The sequence below is a fragment of the Pseudonaja textilis genome, chromosome 2 (assembly GCF_049901715.1).
Source record: "Pseudonaja textilis isolate UNSWEBS1 chromosome 2, rPseTex1.2, whole genome shotgun sequence".
NCBI lineage: Eukaryota > Metazoa > Chordata > Lepidosauria > Squamata > Elapidae > Pseudonaja > Pseudonaja textilis.
The window spans coordinates 113,803,234-113,823,839 of NC_141991.1; the positions used below are offsets into that span (position 1 = coordinate 113,803,234).

At 44.4% G+C, this 20,606-nt stretch overlaps 1 protein-coding gene across 5 annotated transcripts in view; it reads right to left on the reverse strand.

Moving 5' to 3' along the window:
* The window catches only part of FAAP100 (FA core complex associated protein 100), a 37,329-nt gene extending 18,625 nt beyond the window's left edge, over positions 1–18,704 (reverse strand). For 2 of the 5 annotated variants that reach the window (XM_087924998.1, XM_087924997.1), the window contains exons 1-5: positions 17,920–18,233; positions 12,763–12,881; positions 8,596–9,524; positions 2,104–2,257; positions 55–845 (exon numbers count right to left, since the gene is read on the reverse strand). In XM_087924998.1, coding sequence (XP_087781124.1) covers positions 55–845; positions 2,104–2,257; positions 8,596–9,524; positions 12,763–12,881; positions 17,920–18,084 — 2,158 coding nt within the window. In that variant the 5' untranslated portion in view covers positions 18,085–18,233. The other 3 variants (XM_026701754.2, XM_087924996.1, XM_026701755.2) reach the window with 3 other exon arrangements.
* Positions 18,705–20,606: the final 1,902 nt, after the last annotated feature.

Below are 20,606 nucleotides of genomic sequence, written 5' to 3' on the forward strand. Positions count from 1 at the left end.
TCAAGGAGAGGACAAAAGACAGGGAGTTTAAAAGTATTCGCAGGTAACACACACCTTCACAGAAGTCCTTCAAGGACGTTCTCAGCAGTTCAGAGGATACCTTGATGGAAGCTACAGTTGGAGCCAAGTAATTTTCATCAATGATACTCAATCCCTTTGGGACAAGCTCATCATTCTCTTCCATGCTCTTGAGAGATAACTTCAAGAAGTTTTCAACTGGATCCCCGGGGACAGAAATGGCCACAGCAGGTGGGCTAGCTTCAGACATTCCCTTGTTGTCATCCAAGCGAAGGCACTGCAGGAGATCAATAGTGTCTTCCCTCAAGGGCAGGCAGATGCCGTCTCTGTCCAGGGCAAGTCCAGGGGAATCGTCTGCAAAGAGGTCATCCAGAAGCTCAGTGGACTCAGAAACGGTGCCTAAGATCTCCTGCAAACTGTAGTAGAGGGAGCAGGAGACCGTAAAAGGCAGGTTCAGTTTGGAGCCTTCGGCGGGGCTGACTGGAAGGGTCACCTCTGTCTTGTTCCCTGGAAGAAGCTGATCTATAGGGAAGGTATAGGTGGTGGCAGAATCCGAAGTGGTTTCCTCAAAGTCACAGGAGTTGGCGAAAAGCTGGACACAGAAGGTCCAGCCCCGCTCCAGGCTGCATTCGCTTGCGTTTTCCAAGATGCAGGAGATTGTCAAGGTGTCCTGAACCAGCATATGGCTCCAATGAGCAGCGGTGGTGCAAGTGATGGGCTTCAGACCATTTTGGCTCGAAAGCAAAGCTGCACTCACGTTCATCACTTGGTTCAGGCAGGTCAAAGCTTGGTTTTTTTGGTCCACAGCTTTTTTTAGGGAGGACACTCTGCAGGTATCAGAAGAGAAGGAAAAGTTGAATAATACTGGCGGGAAAAACTGCCTAAGAAATTCATAGGCGAAAGACAAGATGCACAGTGGGAAACCTGCAGGTCAGAAGATGTTGGAAACTGCTGGCCCTTGGCGTGGCTTTGTTTGAAGGCTCAGCCAAGTGACCGGAGGTAACAGATAACAGATAATCAGAGTTGGAAGGGACCTTGTAGGTCATCTAGTCCAACCCCCCGCCGCCCAAGTGGGAGACCCCACACCATTTCTGACAAATGGCAATCCAATCTCTTCTTCAAAGTCTCAAGTGATGCACTGGACTCACTTCCACCCCTTGCTGAAGCCTGCAGGCTGGTTCTCAAGGAGAACTTCCAAAGCAAGCTGCAGAGAATCGATAGGTAGTCCTAGACTTACAACAGTTCATTTAGTGACTGTTCAAAGTTACAACTTGCACTGAAAAAAAAGTGATTTTAAATCATTTTTCACACTTATGACGGTTTCAGCATCCCCACGGTCACATGATTTACATTCGGATGCTTGACAGCATTATAACAGTTGCAGGGTCCCGGGGTCATGGGATCCCCTTCTGCAACCTTCTGGCAAGCAAAGTCAAAGGGGAAGCCCAATTCACTGAACAACCGTGTTACTAACTTAACAACTGCGGTGGTTCACTTAAAACAACTGTGGCAAGAAAATTTGTAAAATGGGGCAAAACCCTAACAAATTTCTCACTTAAGCGACATAAATTTGGGGCTCAACTGTGGTTGTAAGTTGAGGACTACCTATATTGCTCTTCCAGAAGCCCTTAGGCCTCTATTTCTTCCAGTTGCACTGCCGCCTCAAACACAGTCTCCTGCATAGCAATAGACTTAGACTTATATACTGCTTCACAGTGCTTTCCAGCCCTCTCTAAGCAGTTTACAGAGTCAGCCTATTGCCCCAACAATCTGGGTCCTCATTTTACCGACCTCGGAAGGATGGAAGGCTGAGTCAACCTGGAGCCGAGCTGTCATCTTCATTCATTGAGCCACTACTGCCACGTTTCCTGCCTTGCCCATTAACTGAGCATACTGTGGCTCACCCTTCCATCCCCACTGCAGGGTTTAGCATCAAATCCTTGTGCCAGAAAAGGCTGCTCAGGCAGGACAATCGAGGTGGCATTAGCAAATGCTTCCCTGTGAGCTTCCCAAGCCACACACGCAAAAATGCCAAATGTGTACTCTACACGCAGGGATGCTATTCACAGAGAGGCCATCTCTTACCTTTCAGAGACATGGCCTATCCCGGACAGGAGCTCTTTGATCCTCTGCCCAGCTTTGTCAGCGTTCATCTTGAGCGGCTGTGTATCATCTGGGCTGCACAAGCCACACGTCATGAGGCGGCCTTTGGCGGAGAGAGCCAGAAGTTCAGATTCTCCTGAGCATGGTGGCAATGTAGAAGAAGAGGAGAGAAGCAGAGAAGAGAGTTAACACCATGAGGAAGATTTCAGTTCTCCTTCCCAGCAGTAGATCAGGGAAACAGACCTTGAAGTTACATAGAGCCCTAAAGAGCCTTCATGAAGGACCTCTAAAATGGCTCCCATATTACCATCACTCAATGGAAGGATAATCAATATTACCATCACTCAATGGAATGATAATTGTATAACATTGAATTTTAAATTAATTCAAAAGTAAATGAAATCAGATTTAGTTTTTGTCCTGATCCACCTCCTATGGAATCTCTTGCACCTCCCCTACAAGTGTCACCTTGTAGAGGAGATCGGCGACCTAGAAATTTAATAAATAAATAAATGTCACTGCTTTTAAAACCTGTGAACTTCTTGTATTTGTGTAGTCTAGTGTAGTGCTGGCCTTGAAACCAGGAGACTGTGAGTTCTAGCTCTTGTTCCACCTTAGGTATGAAAGTCGGCCGGGTGACCTTGGGCCAGTCACTTTCTCTCAGCCCAACCTACCTCAGAGTTGTTGTGGAAAAAATAAGGGGATGGAGTATTATGTATGCCTTGAAGTAATAAAGTTGGGATTAAAAAAAAACCCTAATAAATACAAATAATCCTCGTCTTACAGACATACATTTAGTGACCGTTAAAGTTACAACAGCACTGCAAAGTGATTCATGACCATTTTTCAAACTTATGACCGTTGTAGCACCCCCATGGTCACATAATCTAAATCGGATGTTTGACAACTGGTTCATATTTATGATGGTTGCAGTGTCCCAAGGTCATATGGTCACCTCTGACAAGCAAAATGAATAAACTGGATTCACCTAACAACCATGTTACTAACTTAAGAACTGCAGTGATTCACTTAACAAAAGTGGCAAGAAAGCTTGTAAAATGGAGCAAAACTCACTCAACAGCTGTCTTGCTTAGCAAGAGGGATTTTGAGCTCAACTGTTGTAAGTCAAGGATGTAAATGTCCAGACCATGAAGGATGTGTACTTCCACATACAATATCCCCACTACCAACGCAAAAAAAAATTATTCAGTTTTTACAAACAGGCAAACATGATGCCTGGGGAATTCTGGGAACTGAAGTCCACACATCTTAAAGCTGCAAAGTTTGAAAAATGCTGTCTTAGAACCATGTGTCTTTAAAAGCTCTGGAATAACTATGCTGGTTTGGAGGTTGTAGTTACACGACCTTAGAGATGGAAAGAATGGGCAATCTAACCAGAATTTGGAAGACAGCTTTCATGATGCAACAAAAAGCTGAAATACCTGTCTCTGACTGTGCACATGCCCCTCAATATCCCTGCTGCACCAGATATTCAAAAGAATCTTTCCTTTTCACAAAAGAGAGAAGAGAAGCAGGCATGTTGCCAATTAAACCACAACTCCACCACATTTATTACAATAAAACGGCAGGTGGCTGCAGCACAGTGTTTTATCTGGAAACGTGCCCACCTATACAGGAAAAAGATAAAAAGTAACTTGGAAAGGGGACCGAGGACAGAAAATATTTTGCATTGGAGGGAGGAAGTTGAACAAGGGCAAAGAAGATCACAGGAGAATTAAAGAGGGAATAAAAAGTGTACTGGCTATGTTGTACATATATGGATAGTGGCATATTGGTGTGGGTGTACATCCAGCCTAAATTTGGGTTGCCTGTGTATTAACTTAGGGATAATTCTTCTCGGCCTGCAGAAAGAACTACAAGAAGAGAACATCGCTCAGCCTCTCCTGGAAGAGCTAAGATTAATTTCTGTGCACAGAAAGTAACTTCAGTCGCTGGAAGCAAACAAAGCCATTATAGACTCCCCTACTCCAGGGGGCAGAGAAAATCAGTAGCCCCAGGAGAAGCTTGGAGAATGAAAAAAAAACACAGCAGACTCAGGGGCTGACCAAAGAAAAGGCGGCGGAAGAAGAAGATGGTGGCAGCTGCTGCTTCTTCACCGTTTCTCACTCAAAAGCAAGATCCCAAACTGCTTGCTGCCAGAGGCCAATGCTTCATTCCCATGGAAACTGGGAAACTGTGAGTTCAAGACATGAAAGCCAGCTGGGTGACCTTGGGCCACACTCTTTTTCAGCCCAAACCACCTCACAGGGTTGTTGTGGGGAAATTAGGAGGAAGAAGGAACAGTACATATGTTCGCTGGCTTGAGTTGTTTACAAACACAGTAAAGATGGGATATAAATTAGAAGATAGGTACCGCAGACAGACCATCTTTCCCTTCAAAAGATCAAAGTGGGAAATGATGCTGAAAGTTGTGGAGAGAACAAGAAAATGGGATAAATGGCAGGCAGAAAACTTACTTCCAGGAAGAGAGAGAAGGGCAACTTTATATCTAGCTACGTTCCCTTCCAGAATGCTTATCCTAGTTGAATGCTTCATTTTACTTGCTAATGACTCTTTCCGAATAGAACAATTTCATCCTAAGATGCAAGGAATTAGGGTTCCGAAACAGAAGAAAGAGCCTCTGGGGAAAGGAAGAGGTACAGTAACAACTGACCCCCACAACAAGATCTGGGATTGAACCAAGAATTGGATTTCCTGAATAGAGCCTTTTAAAAGAAAGCTTGCTGCTGGATCTCATTAGCATGTACAGAAGGTTGAAGGAGAAAAACTCTATTAACAGCTCAGAAATTAAAGCAGCACTAAAAATAAAGCTTATAGTGGGCCAGAGAACCAGCTTCTCACATGCTGCATAATTCTAAATCTCCTCCCTGCTGCTTTCAGAAACCGCTTCACCACTACAATTTGTCCACACAAACAAAACATCCCCATTTCTTATCCTTTTCTTTTCTTTTTGGGCAAAATAAATAGTGCAGCACCTTTAGGCAAGGCCTTTCCACCATACCTGCCAAATACCCCGGTGATGACAAGGATGGGTGCAAAGTCATTTGCTTCCTTAAACCTTGTTGGTAGCTGGAGCAGCCGCCCCCCCACCCTTTCCCCTCCTTTGTGTTCAAGGGGGAGACAAATGGCCTCCCAATCCTTGCTAGAAGAGAAGTCTGTTTCCTGCATGCAGGATCTGAATGCCTCTGGCATGGTGAGCAAGCTCAATGCAAATGTTTTGCACAAGAAAGAAAGAAAAGGAGGCGAACTGCTTAGCCTCCCCAGGTCACAGCATTTCAGAGCCATTTTACTGAAAGGAGGCAGAGCTCTTGAATTATTGAGTTCTACCCTCCTGTTTTCTTCATGGGGCTGAGTTGATGGAAGCTGACCTCAAGCTTTTCTCTGCGCAAAAACCCAAAACAAACTATCACACTAGCATATAATCACCATACAGTCTTTCCTCAAAACTGCAAGGGCCGAGCTCTGTCACCTCAAATCAAGACACCCCTGTCTGACTGGGCTAGTATGATATGAACAAGCCACAGAAAATGGTCTCAATGAGGAGAGGGGTAGGAAAGGGAACAAAGAGTTCAATTTGGTCTAGTGATTAAGGCACCAGGATGGAAACTAAGAGATGGCGAGTTCTAGTTTGGCCTTAGGCCTGAAAACCAGCTGGGTGATTTTCTCCGCCTAATTCACCTCATGGATGATTGTTGTGGGGAAAATAAGAAAAGGAAAGAGTATTAAGTATATTTGCCCTTTGAGTTGTTTATAAAAATAATGAAGTCGGGATATAAAACAAAGAAAACTTTTTAGCTGGTCTGAGGCTAGGCAATCTAAGCAACCACAGAGCCGAATCTAGTTATGAATTCAGTTTTGCTGCCCCTCAGATGACAGTTTCTGAAACACGGTAGAACGCCTTCCCTCCGTTTTGAAGTAGAACGCTGCACCTGAAAACCAGAATAGAAGCCCAGGATCTCTTAGCCTGGAGTGGATGACAGGCAGATTTGGAATTTAGTGAACATCTTGCGAGTTGGGCAACCTGCCCGTTCACAAAATAGCTGCGTGGGGAACTAACTGGTTACAAAGCACCAATTGACCAGTAGGCCAGCTCTTCCTCCTGCAGACTGCACTCTTCGAACCCTTACTTACTTCTGTCATTTTCATGAGCAGCTAGATAAGAGGCTACATACTTTTATTTTTATGGGTTTTTTTAAAAAAAAAGTTCTTTTGGAGCCTGGAGATGTTCCTGGAAATTATGCTGGACTGGAGCCTGTGACATCACATTACAGCATGCCAGCTTCCGTTTAAAAAAATAATAATTCCACCCTAAAAGAGTTTTTCATTAATCCCTATTTGTTTATTTAAAAAATGAAAAGCTCGTGAAGTATAGGAAGTCTTAAAGCAAACGAGAGTGTCCACAGGCACAGTGGCATCCCTGGGAAATATGCTGGAGGTGCACTACCTCTAAGACCTGAGAAAGTGTTATTGTCATTACAAAGGGGTGGGTGGGAGAAAGGAAATCTTGAGAACTTCTGCTTCTCTTAGAGGAGGAAAAACTGGAGAATCTTATTTGTGAAGTTGACATAAAGGTAATCCTCGACTTGCAACCATTTGTTTAGTGATTTAAAGTTTACAACGGCATGGAAAAAAGTGACTTATGACCTGTTTTTACACTTACAACCGTAGCAGCATCCCCATGGTCTGTAATCAAAATTCGGTCACTTGGCAACCAAGATGTATTTTATGACAGCTGCACTCTGTTCCACAGTCATGTGGATCCCCATTTGTAAACTTCCCAGCTGGCTTCCAACAAGCAATGTCTGGGGAAAGCCAGATTCCCTTAACAACCATAGGATTCACTTAATAATTGCAGCGATTCGTTTAACAATAGTGGCAAAAAAAGGTTGCCCAATGGGGCACAACTCGCTTAACCGCTGTCTTGCTTTGCAATGCAAATTTTGGACTCCATTGTGGTCGTAAGTTGAGGACTACCTGCAATCACCCCCTTTATATGATCATGAGCTGTAGTTATCACCAAATGAGTGTCTGGGGATAAATGACCACATGTTGGTACTGATAACTCCTCTCCCCTGCTGCAAGTTATCTACTGGGTCAAACATTGAGACATAATTATATCATGGTAACGTTTGTGTGATGACCTTATTGCCCAGATAAGTCCTCACTTTGGTGCCCCTGTGTTTTGCTATGGAAGCTGCTCAAGGCAGCCTTGGACACAAACATTGCCCAATCTTGGATAAAAGCTTTAAATGATTGCCAAGGTCTCTCAGCAATACCACAAGCTGAAGGATGGATTGCCTAGGAATCTCTGTCTCCTGACTGAAGTCTGCAGCTCAGGGATTGTTTGACACATGTTGGAACAAAGGAGCGCACAACTTTCTTCTTTCATGTAGCCACCTCAAAAGCCCAATGTAGTAACACATTTAGTTGCTGCCCTGGCCAACCTAAGGAGAGACAAAAGGGTTTTTTTTTTCCTTTGTCAAGGCCATTGTGGGCCCAAGAAAAGGTCAGCGTTAAATAAAATCTTCTTTTGAGCTTTTCTGGATGTGATCCCCGTTTGTTCTGAGGTAAAACAGGTAGTCCTTGAGTTACAATCATTTGTTCACTGACAATCTGAAGTTATCACGGCACTGAAAAAAGTGGCATGACTGTTTTTCACACTTTTCACAGCCAGATTCACTTAACAACCATTTTACTAACTTAACAGCTGCAGAGATTTATTTAACCATTGCGGCAAGGAAGATTGTAAAATGGGACAAAACTCACAATCATCGTCTTGCTTAAGCAATGGAAATTTGGCACGCAATTGTGGCCATAGGTTGAGGACTAACTGTACCATGGACAAATTCATTTTCAGCAAAAGAAGTGCAAATACAAACCAGCACTTGAGCCTGGATCAAGATACATTCTGTCCACACGACTACGTCCTCCTCGTGTCTTATTTGTTTCTCTTCCTAATTTACTGCAGGTAGTTCTACAGTTGCAACCTTAATGGGGCCTTCTCACAATGCTTGTAAATTGTAATGATCATAAAACCATTTGTGACTGACCCAATTTTACTTTTTTTTTTTCAGCAGTCACTAAGCGAACACGGCAGTCCTAAGTGTGAATGCTGCGGTTGTTAAGTGAACCCCTTGTTCGCTGTGGCGTGGTTTCTGCCAAAAACTGGAAAACCATCGTAAAGCATGGTCACGTGACTGTAGGACACTGCAAATGGACATGAAGGCATCCATACTGCCAGACACCCAAAGTGCTGCCTCATAACCATGGGGGATGGGCGGGTGCAACTGTCAGAACTTGCAATTCAGGTCATAAGTCTCCTTTTCCAGGTCATAATTTTGAATGGTTGCTAAATGACTTGTCTGACAGGTTCAATAGGATGTGTCCAGACAGGTTGGTAGGATTACTCTACCATTCCAGACCATGGACCTGTTCTCATGGTCTAATTAATACCTTCTGACTCCCGGGAAGATAAGGAAAGCGCCACCACGCTGCAGATACTCAAGCTGGCAGGAGACACAGCTGAAGGAAGGGTCCCTGCCGGAGCCTCCACTTTTTCAGCCTCAGGTGTATTGCTGTCCAAGTCAACCGCGTAGATGTCAGAATGGGTGCTGTAGTACATGCAGCTTCCCCCACTGCAGGCTGCACACAGAACTGGTCCTTGTAGATAATATTCCCGGAGCTCTGGGACTTTGACTTCTTCTCCTTGAGAGGCCTTGATGGCCACCATTTTACCATAGTGTCCCAAAGCCACAACACAGTCACAACCCAAGCCTCCATAGGCTGGATTCTCCTCCACACCCAGGGATTTCCGTTCAGTCCTCAGGGCCCCAATGAAAACCACTGGCTCCTCCAGATGGTGAAGGATCTTGACGGGCGAGTCTTCCCAACCGTGGTCTCCAGGGGAGCTTAGGGCCTTCAAAGGCACTGAACACAACTGCCCATCGGGGAAGCCACAGAGGATCATGGGAGAATCTAGCATGGCAGCATCCACACCGAAAAGGAGGCTGAAGAGGGGCTCCTCCAACACGAACCCCCCAGAATGGCGAAGTCCCTCCCAACGGTCACTGGCACCAGGAGCAGATGCACAACACAGCACCGGGAGGAAGTGGGCTAAAGACATATCGCCATCGTTGCTTGTGCTGGTGGTGATGTCTACATGGCTGACTGGCTGATGTGGCAATTTCTCCTGGCTCTCAGGGCCTGGGAGTTTGTGGAGATTCATGCACCACTTCTCCCGGACTTGGGAAAGGGTGACCAAGACATCATTGAGCAGCGTGAAGGTGCAAAGTGTGGCATCAGGGAGAGCGCAGGCATCACAGCCCATGGGGAAAATGCTGGAAAAGCAATCGCCTTCCTCGCCATCCGTCTGCTTCACTAACCTTCAAAGCAAACAAGAAAAACCTCTCAGACTAGCCAAAGGGAGAAAACTCGGAAATAGCACTGGCAAATCAGAAGGTTTAGCATCCGCTTCGCTGAGCTGGATTCAGAAATGGGGAGAGCTGGATTAAGACGGACAGAACAACACCTCTGGAGGGAAGTTCTAGCCCCTTAATTACTTTTTTACTTTTTGCCGACAAGAATTCTTTTTTAAGCTGCTTGGAACCTGGAAAAGAATGGCAAAAGAATGAATGGCAGAAAAACACACAAAAACAGCCAAGGGACAACCTAGATGTGAGAGCCAAGAACAGGACTCCCTGAAGATTTCTAATGTGTTCCTATAGGCTACATTAGATAGATGCTCTATCTGGGTCAATGGGACTGGCAGGGAGATTTGAATGCTCTCCTTGACCCAGCCTCCATTAAAAGCAGCAAAGTGTGAAGCTGTTGTTGGCACGTGTTGTGTGATGGTATTAACAGTTTCACTCGATAAGGAAAGGCAACCTCAGGAAGGTGTTGAGCTTCAGGATTTAATTATCATGGTCTAGACCAGTGGTCTACGAGAAAATTTTGGTGATCCGCAGAGAAATGTCACTCCCAGAGCACCCCCCCAAAGCAATTAATCCAGGCTGCGTGGGAACACAAGGCTGTACCGCCTACATGGCCCTCGGGAACACAAGGCTTGCGTTGTCTTGCACTGCGAACAACACGAGGTAGTGAGAGGAGGGGGGAAAGGGCGGAGGGGAGGAACTTGCCCCACATGCCTCGCCTGGCCACCGGGCTGCTTCTTTTTGCTTCTTTCTTTTTCTGCTTTTGGCTGCACGCAAGGAAAGCAGCAAAAGTTTTTCTTTCTTTCCCCAAACTCTGCCAGAAATGAGTCTTTGGGACTCTGCAAAGCCTCCTGCTCCAAGAGGCTGCGTCGGCAAAGACTCATTTCTGATGGAGTTTGGGGAAGAGAAAGACTTCTGCTGCTTCTGCTGCTTTCCTTGCATGAAGCTAAAAGTCTCTCTCGCTCATCCCCCCCCCCCCACAACAGAGCTGGAGACAGTATCCTGTGATCCCAAATAAAGAATGATCAATTGGTAGGAAAATGGGGTGGGGAATTTTCCTGCGGACTTTTTTGAGGATTTTCCCAGGGTCTCTGATCAGTGGGATTTAAAATTATGAGCTTAGTGTTCCCTAAGGTCCAAAAGGTTGGCGACCCCTGGTCCAGACAACCGATTTCCTGATGTTTCACCAGACTTTTGCATGGTTATCCTGCCTTTGAAGATGCTAACCACAGTTTCTAGCAAATCATCAGGAAATCTGTTGTCTAGACCAGTGTTTCTTAAACTTTTTGTTCTTAAGACCTCTTCCTGTGCTTAAAAGCTAGAGAGAATCCTAAAAGAGCTTACAATTTTTATGGATTTTATATATCAATATTTACCATATTAAAAATTAAAATGGACACATTCATGAAATATTTATTCATCAAATCATGTAAAAATAACAATATTAAACCTATTAGACACTGATGTAATTTTTTTCATGAAAAAACCCTGCATTTTTTAACAAATAAAAAATGAGAAGCGTGACATTGCTTTAAAGTTTTGCAATAAGTTTAATATTTGGCAAACAATTTTGATTTCACAGAGCCTGAGAAGGTCTTGGTGGAGCTCCAGAGGTCCTCAGAGAACACTTGAACCAATACTGGTCTAGACAATGGTCGCTAAACCTTGATGCTCAACACTGCCCAACAGATACTGCCCACGCAAGCTCAGTGGGGAAAGGAAAAGACAAACCTTGATTTCCACAATGCCAAGATTCTAGTCAATGCTCAGGATTGCATGTTTGGTTAGCCTTTCCAAGTGTCTAGGGGAGAACAGGGAGAACAATTAACCAATGGAACAGCTTGCTGTTAAAAAATTGCGAGTGCTTCATCAGTGAAGCTTTTAAGAAGAGATTCGATAGTCATTAGGGTCTCCTGCTTGAGCAGGGGGTTGGACTAGAAGACCTCCAAAGTCCCTTCCAGCTCTATTCTGATTGACATTGACAGAAAACTGGGTGTGTAACATTGGGCAAGATGGTCTTGTTGCTCTTTGGGGGGGTCTGGGGTACAGGATTTGAGTGATATACCACGTTTAAGGTCACATTCCCGATTAATAAACACATCCTCCTAAATCCAATACGGACACAGAAAAGATGCCACACGTATTCAGCTTTTGCCGAACTTCTGCCCAGCAAGCTGCTGTTGGTGGCACATGTCTTGTAATACCAAGATGTGCTTATTACACTGTGCTTCTTGGCCTCTTGAATATGGTTTGAAAATTGCTGTTGGCCCAGAATCTAGTAACAGAGATGCGTGAGTGATTCTTCTTGAAAATGTCATATCCCCATCCCGCCCCCTCCCGTATTGCAACTTAACCATCTTCTCTTCTCCTAACTTAAGGTATCCTTGCCTTTGTTCCTCTTACCCCTAACTCCCAACCGTCTGGAAACATCCTGCATTCTCCAAAGAATCTGAGTTTTCTCCCCGCCCCCCGCTACTTTAGAGATGCCTTTTAGAGCAGCTTCATGTTGCTATCTCTTGCTTGCTTCCTTCAAACCCCTTTTGCGTACATTCCCTCCCCCTATTATAAGCATAGCTCCTGACTAGCCTAAGGGAGGAGTTAGATGACATCCACAGCAAGATCATTCCCAAAGCTCCCAATCAGATTTCTCTATGAATCATCTGACCTCTGTAGGCTCAAAAGAGGTTCGATTGGCCACATCCGATCAACATATCAGGCCTATCCTATCCTATCATATATCCTATCCTATCCTTACATCCAGAGGTTACAAGTGCTCCATCACTTGCGGGGTTTCAAGAAAATACTGGACCGCCATTTGTCTGGAATGGTATAGGGTCTCCAAGATCCCTTCCAACCAGGGTTGGGATTCAACTGGTGTTACTACCGGTTCGGTTATTAGGTTGTGCCGTGCAAAGCAGCTGAGATTGAAAAAGCAGGAAATAAAGGTCAGAGAAGAGCCCGGGTCGGCAGGTGGGCCAAACAGCATCAGACACAGCACCGGTTCTGTGTCTGCTGCTCTTCAGAGCTACCAGTTCTATACAGCCGGGCAGAACCGGTAACATCCCACCCCTGCTTCCAACCCTATAATTCTATGTTCCTAGTCTATGTGATCACTCCAGCCTTTAATTCAAGAATTTTAGGCAGGGGAGGAAGCTTGGAATACTCAATGCAATCACATTCCATCCCTCACCTGCTTTGATAGTCCAAGGACACACAATAAATGCCAACTCCAGCACAGAGAATATACAGCTGATGGTGGAGGGGCAAGAGCTCCACGTGCCAGACTTGATCAGGAAACCTGTAGACAGCCTAGGAAGAAAACAGGAAGGAGGATCGCAAAAAGCCTTCAGGGAGGTAAAATATGCATTAGCAGACATCTTTTACAGCCCATTTTCTGGTTTATAGACTCATATTAGACCTCACAGGAAGACTGGGCACATAAATATATATCCAACTGGTCATCAATAGCCCTTGAATGAGCAGGGAAGATCTTCCCTAATAAAATCTGCTTTGGTTCCAGATAAGCCAAAGTGTGCATTATTTACTATCAAACTAGCACCTGTCCTCATTTAGTTGCTAAGCAACAGGGTTGTTAAGGAAAACATAACAGGGCCACAATGAAATCCCTCCCTCACTTCTGCCACAGTCATTAAGTGAGACAGCACATGGCCGTGACTTGTGATTTTACTGTTGGCTCCTCTATGGATTCTGCTTGTCAGAAGACAACTATGAAGGGTGCAAATGACAATGACATGACAGCGGGATGCTGTGACAGTGGTAAACACCCCCGCCTCAAGTTGCAAAGTACCCTAATCTTGATTATGAGAACATGGGGATCAGGGGTGGGATTCAAATTTTTAACAACCAGTTCTGTGGGCATGGCTTAGGTGGTGGGTGTAGCTTAGTGGTCATGTTATTGGCTGGGTATGGCCAACTCAATATCACTCACATGAAGGCACACATCTCCTCGCCTGGCCTCTCATGACTGTGAGGATGCTGCAACAGTCGTAAGTATGAAAAATGGTCATAAGTCACTTTTTTTTAGTGCCATTGTAACTTTGAATGGTCACTCCACACAAGTAAAGTACCAGCAAAGGAGGGGAAAAAAAACTCCAGACACATTCCTGAGACAGAAAGTCTAGTCCTGCCAAGAATGTAATAAGGGTCAATGAAGAGGCAGTTTCTGTAAGCAACACCAGAATGTTTCCTTCCTGCCTTCCTTACAGGATTAGGCCCGTAATTTCTTCTAACAACCAGTTCTCCAAACTGCTTAGAATGTTAACAACTGGTTCTAGCGAATAGGTGCGAACTGATAGATCCCACCTCTGATGGGGATCCTGTGACAGGCATACATGTGAGAACCATTACTTTTTCAACACTGTCATAATTTCAAATGGTCACTAAATAAGGCAATCATTAAAGGAGATCTACCTGTAACCTTATCCTGGTGCTTGACACTTATTTCATTACAGGAATTAAGAGTCTTTACACCACTGAATTTATATTTTTTTAAAAAATTATTATTGGTACTGTTTCTTTGTTAGTAAAGTAGCATTGAGTAGGTGAAGCTTTTCTCCACCTGTAGGTTAAGTGGGAGAAATTTCACCTCAATTTCACTCCCCTCATGCCACATGTTGTCAAAATCATGAACACAATGCTGGTGAAAAGCTGGTAATCCTCACCCACGGAGGCCACAAACTTCATCTGGTGAAAAGGTGCAAACCAAAACAACGAGGAGATTGAAAATCTGTCTCTCCAAAAGCTGAGCTATATCACCACCTGTCTCAACTACCACAATGCACAGGGCTGCCTTTAATCACCATCTGGAAGCTTCCGTTGATAGAGAAAGCAGTGGATCAAATGCTCACCACCAGACATCACTTGAGGAGTCCATAACCTCTGTTACTGCAGGCTCCGCTTTGGCTGCTCATTGGCTTCTGTGTGCAAACTAAAGCGTGGATGTTAATCTACAAAGACCTTCACGCTTGGCAACAGGTTACTGGCAGAACTGCAGCACCCTATGAAATTCGCCTGTGCTTCTGTCAGGAGAAACAAGCAACTACTCCCTGTTTCTGGGAGGTCTGGAAAGTTAAAATGAGAGGAAGAGAGAAATGTGTGCAGACTTACAACAGAAGTAGAGAGCTATTACTCCTGTTTGTGCCTCTTGCCTGGACTACCTTGAAGGACTAACCGCCACTGAGGACTGGATAGATTATGATGGAATAGGAATCTACTATAATCAAATAATAAGTTGCTGTCTTGTGCAGAATCAGGATCCTCCGAGTATCATTTAAGACACCTTGGCACATCTAGTCTGAAGCCATTTTCTGAATATTCCTTGATTTAAAAGGAGCTTCATTCTCAACTCAAGGGAAGCTTGAAGTAAAGATTATTTGTTTTGTTTCTTTATCTGAGGATGTGCAGTTGTTACTATTTTCACCCAAATGCATACCCTGCAATAAGAGGAGTATGCTATTTTGCATGTCATTCCTCCTTTTAAGCCATTAACGATTGCTGATGCGTTGCTGAACAAGTGGCATATTATATCCAAGATGGGGGCTATCATTTCAGCAGTGAGAGAACAAGCAGCAGCCAACACAAACATCGGTCTGCAGTCAAAGCTGCAACAGTATTATAAGCACAGAGAACAGAGTATCATCTCTGCATGAAAAAGCCCTGCAAAATCTGTATTTTTATCATTTTTATGAGAAAGTAATAATCTATATGCATATTAACCTATTTGTTATCTATCTCTATGTGAGTGGAAAGTGTGCACGGTTCAGCTGGTTATTATCAAAATAGGCTTCTGAGGTAAAATCAAAAGAATAAATTAAAGGAGTGTCTTTAATACAGGGTTTCTGAACCTCAATAAGTTTCAAGTATGCAATTTCAACTCCCAAAATTCCCTAGCCAGTTTACCAGCTGGGGAATTCTGGGAGTTGAAATCCACCCACCTTAAAATTGTTGAGATTCAGAAACATTGCTTTAATATGTGAAAGTATGATTTAAATCTAGGAATCAACACTGGAAAATCTATGCAACACTGGAAAATATTTCATATATGTATCACTTGTGCCAATACAGCAAATAGAAAACATAACCTTCATTTTCTAGTTCAACAAGACTACTCTAGAGACAAAAGGCAGATTTGTAAGGACAGTTTTAAGAGGGGGGGGGAAATCACCACAGATTGATGTCAAGAATTTGATGCTACACGTAGGTGACTTATGAAGAACAACCAATTTGCTACCAAAGGTTGCTATGGTGAAAAAGATATCATAAAAAATCATCAAGAAAAATCTAAACTAAGGATTTAAACAGTTAAGAGCATCTCTGCATCTCACACATCATCTCTGCCTGTTCAATTTTATAGGAGAAAAATTAATAACCCAAGGACTCTTTCAAACATTAAGCTGTGGTTTCCAGCAGACTATTTATGTAAAATACCAGATAAAGTGGGGAGGAGGGAGAGCGGGACTGAACTTGGGTGATCTTGGGCTCCAGTTAGAATAATGTGATGGGGAGGGCAGAAAACAAAGCATCAAACCAGTCTGGGTTAACCATATAGGATCCATTTCATTTTGGTTCTTTCTCTGAACTACTGTGCCACTCTTATTATTAAGCCTCCCACACATACACACACACAAGCTATGTTAGCAGCGCATTCCACTCATCTGTTCTCTGCTTGTAAGAAGCAGACTAGGCTTTTTTTAAAGAAATAACAGATTAGAAGCTCAAGGGACTAATGAAAGAAAAACACAACGCCCTAGTTTCAGCTACATTTCTGATCAAGTTTTACATTTATCAGGAATAGCATAGGAGCTAACAGTATGGATAAAGAGAAGGTGGTATATCTTTTGCTCTGATCCAGAACTATGAAAAGCAAACTTCATTTTCTCCCACTGTCTTGCTTTTCTCCTAAAAATTCACATGCAGAAAAACAACTTCCAGCACTTAACCAAAATATTTTGGTTCCTGGTAGCAAATGTAAACCAATGTGTTTTGAAAGCGTCCTAAAATGATGAACAATAAAAAAAATACCTGGCACATGTATATTCGCCAAAAAAATACTGGTCACAATCCAATCACAGAATGGATTTCCATACTGTCAGGACATCTTTTATGACTGGGATAGATTAGCTGGTGGCCTACAGAAGTTCTGCACTACTCCTTAGCTCCCAGAAACATGACAAATTAGAGATTTTGTAGCCCAAACTTCTAAGTTATCTCCCACTGTGCAAAAGGTACATTGCATGCTATTACTGCTTTTCTTTACACAGTTTCCTCTGGTGCAAGAGTTTGCTTTCTGTCAGTACTTTTGACTCTTAAACAAACCCACTACTACTTCTATCTTTGAGTCTCCTGAAGGGAAGGAGCAGAGAAATTCAACATGCTGTACGGGATAACATTATTGTGTTGCAGTGCTGTTCTACTTTTTCTCTTTTTAGTTCAAATGCTGTATTTAAATTAGGATTAGTGACATAAGATAGATCTGTATAGAATTCACTTCGTGCTCATGTGCTGCATAAACATGTTTATTTTTAGCATTTATGGTGTTGAATAAAACTCAAGATAAAATTACAAACTGGGAAATAGAGCTACCATGAAAATGAAGGCATGTCTTCAAATCAGTTTTTACCCACCAAGTCAAACTCAATTTACAGAGACTTTTGGGTACACCCATGCAGCCTTCTTGCCAACAGTATGGTATGGTTTGCCAATGCATTCTTGCAGAACACATTTTCAAGTTCCCTGTCTGGTCTGCAGACCAGAAATTCCTAAAAGTTTCCCATCCCAATACTAAACAGGGATGACCCTGCTTTGCTTCTTAGATCAATCAAGGTCATTGATTGATACAGCAACCTGCTGCAGACATACAGTAGTGGTATTTAATCCATCCCAGCATCCTCTGATGCTTTGGACAACAATCCCCATCATACACTAAGTAAAGAGCAGTGGAATTGTACTTCATTATATCTGGAAGCTGTCAGAGTGGAGAAGATAGCTTTAAGCTAGCGCTAAAGGATGCAGCGTGAATTGCACCTGTAATTGTCTTCAGTGCTTAAACAATGCATTGTTCTGTACACTGATGGAAGATAGTAAACCAGGTTAAGAGAGATCAGCTAGGATCCTGCAATTATTAACATACTAGTGTTTTCAAACTTTTAAAGACACTGCTGCTGCTGTCTGGATCTTTAGAGGCTCTGCCTCCTTCAGCCACTCCATCAGTCCTAAAATTGCCTCCTCAGCATCTGACCTGATTTCCAGAGTCTGGTATCTCCCCATGGCTCCTGGCCCTGAAAGGAGGAGGCTCGGCTAGCAGGACCAAGCGCCAGTCCAGACGTACCTTCATCAGCCGCCCTTCTTGGTCGTAGACATAGACGTACTCGGTGCCATTGGAGAGGTAGATCTGGTTCTCGTGGCACAGCACGCGGGGCTTCCCGGCTGCCAATCCCCCAACCGGGCAGCAAAATCCCGCCAGGTAATCCACCCTGTGCCCCACCTGGGCCATGACTGCCGCTGCCAGCCTGGAAAGGGGAATCAGAGAGATGTGGGGGTAGAACCGGAGAGCCCTTCAGGTATCACCCCGCCTCGTCTGCAAAAGCACGTGGGAACGGAGCAAGTCAGCTTGCGTGCAAGGGGCCGCCCCACCCGGGCCATACTACTCCAGCCCCGGCGCCTCCGGTGGGAACGAAGAGAACAATAAACCCCGAAGGACACCCACCTACCCACCCACATACACACACGCACAACACACACACACACACACACACACACACACAGACTTTCACAATAGACAAGGCAATGCTCGAGACGGGAAACGAAATCGTCCCAAATCGCAAACCGGCAAGCAACTGGTCTCACTCCCCGCCCCCCAAATCCGGCATAGGTCGCGCCCCACCACCCCGCCACAAAGCCAAAGGGGCGGAGCTTCCATTCTGACCCCGCCTCCTCCTTCTCTCCAAGGCAGCGGTCGGAACGCCACCCGTTACTAAGCGCGGGAAGAGGCGCTGCTTTACGGCTTTCTATGTCTGTCTGTCTCTCTCTCTCTCTCTCTCTCTCCCCGGGCTGTCGACCGGAGCTGGCGGAAGCACAAGGGGCTGCAGAGACAGTTTACGACGCGCCGTAAAGAAAGGGAGGGAGGGAGAGCGAGCTCTTGAGCGCCTTTTCCTACTGCTGGTGCGCCTCGCTGTTGCCATGGGGATGAGAAGAGCGGGTCCTGGTACGGGAGCGGCTTGCTAGGGAATAAACGATTGTCAGGGCAGCCCAAGGAGAGGATGCTCGGCGCTGGGGCTACGAAGAGAGATTCGCGGAGCCAATGCACATGGTCTTCCATTTGTATTTGAAGGAGGAAAGCTTAGAAAGTGTGTGTGGTTCCCACTGGTGGGAGGAGATGGGGATACTGCAAAAAAACCAAAAAACATTCTTAGCTGGACTGGGGTCCTCCTGATATGCCGGGAAGCTCCTGGTCGATCTTGCCATTAGATGGGAAGCCAAACAGCATCGGGTCTCTTGGATGGGAGACCACCAGGAAATCAGAGGACTGGATTTGGAATGGAAAAATACATGTGCATGGGTAGCAAAGAAGCTGCCTGGATGCGTCCATAGAGCCAAATGAAAGAGCTTGACTCCAAGTTGCATTTAATGTAGGAACTCTTGAGAGTGGTTTCTGATGGACACAGAGGATACCTGGGTTTTGTGGGACTCTTAACATTATTACCCCGTGAAATCAGATGTGTAGGGAAAAAGCAAACACATCTGGACTCCAGTCATCCATCTTTGGAATTGAGTGAGGCGCAGTGGCAGTCCTCGACTTAACAATAGTTCATTTAGTGACCAAAGTTATAATGGAACTGAAAAAAGTGATTTATCACCATTTTTCACACAACCATTGCAGCATCCCCATGATCATGTGATTAAAATTCAGATACTTGGCAACTGACTCATTTATGGCAGTTGCAGTGTCCCAGGGTCATGTGATCACCTTTTGTGACTTTCTGACAAGCAAAGTTAATCGGGAAACTTTGGCAGTGATTCACTTAACTGTGGCAAGAAAGGTTGTGAAATGGGGCAAAACTCACTTAACAACTATCTTGCTTAGCAACAGAAATTTTGAGGTTGATTATGGTTGTAAATCGAGGAGTACCTGTATTGCAGGCTAACTGCCTACAGCAGGAGTTTGGTCCTGATGGGGCTCAAGGTTGACTCAACCTTCCATCCTTCCTGGGTAGTGGTGGGATTCAATTATTTTTACTACCAATTCTGTGGCCGTGGCTTGGTGGGCGTGGCAGGGGAAGGATACTGTAAAATCTCCAGTCAGAGGTGGTGTTTGCTGGTTCTCCAAACTACTCAAAATTTCTGCTACCAGTTTCCAGAACTGGTCAGAACCTGCTGAATACCACTTCTGTTCCTAGGTCTGTAAAATAAGGATGCAGCTAGTTGGGAGCAATATGCTTACATTGTAAACTGCTCGGAAAGTGCTGTAAAGCACTAAGGAGCAGGGTATAAGTCTTAAATTCTATTGCTATTGCTATTGTTTTATCTGTAGATACTGTGTATACCGTGGCTCAGAAATTGGACTTGAATCATGAGTTCACAAGTTGACTTTGAACCGGTTTCTTAAGCTTCTCTAATAGGACTGTGGTGGCTTTAAATAAATAGAAATAAGTATAGCCAGAAAAAAACAGCCGTCCCACCAAGTCAGCCGTATTTTGCTCCCACGCTAAAAATGGGAATATCAGTACAAAAAATAATAATTGGCTCTGTACCCAGCCTACCAAAGGTTCATGTGGCTAGGCATTGTGGTGAGGACCGGTACTATATTTGACAAGATGTTGCCTGCTATTGATTCTACAGCTTTTTGTTGTATTAAAGTTTTGTAGTAATTGTTCAGATCCAACCTCACATTTGAAAGCTAAAATGAGAAAGTGGCAATCATCTGGCATTTGCATTTTATAAGCAACAGCGGTGTGTACATGCCAGCATTTAAAAAAAAGAACAAACATCACAATGCAGCTGAGACAGTAGATGGCA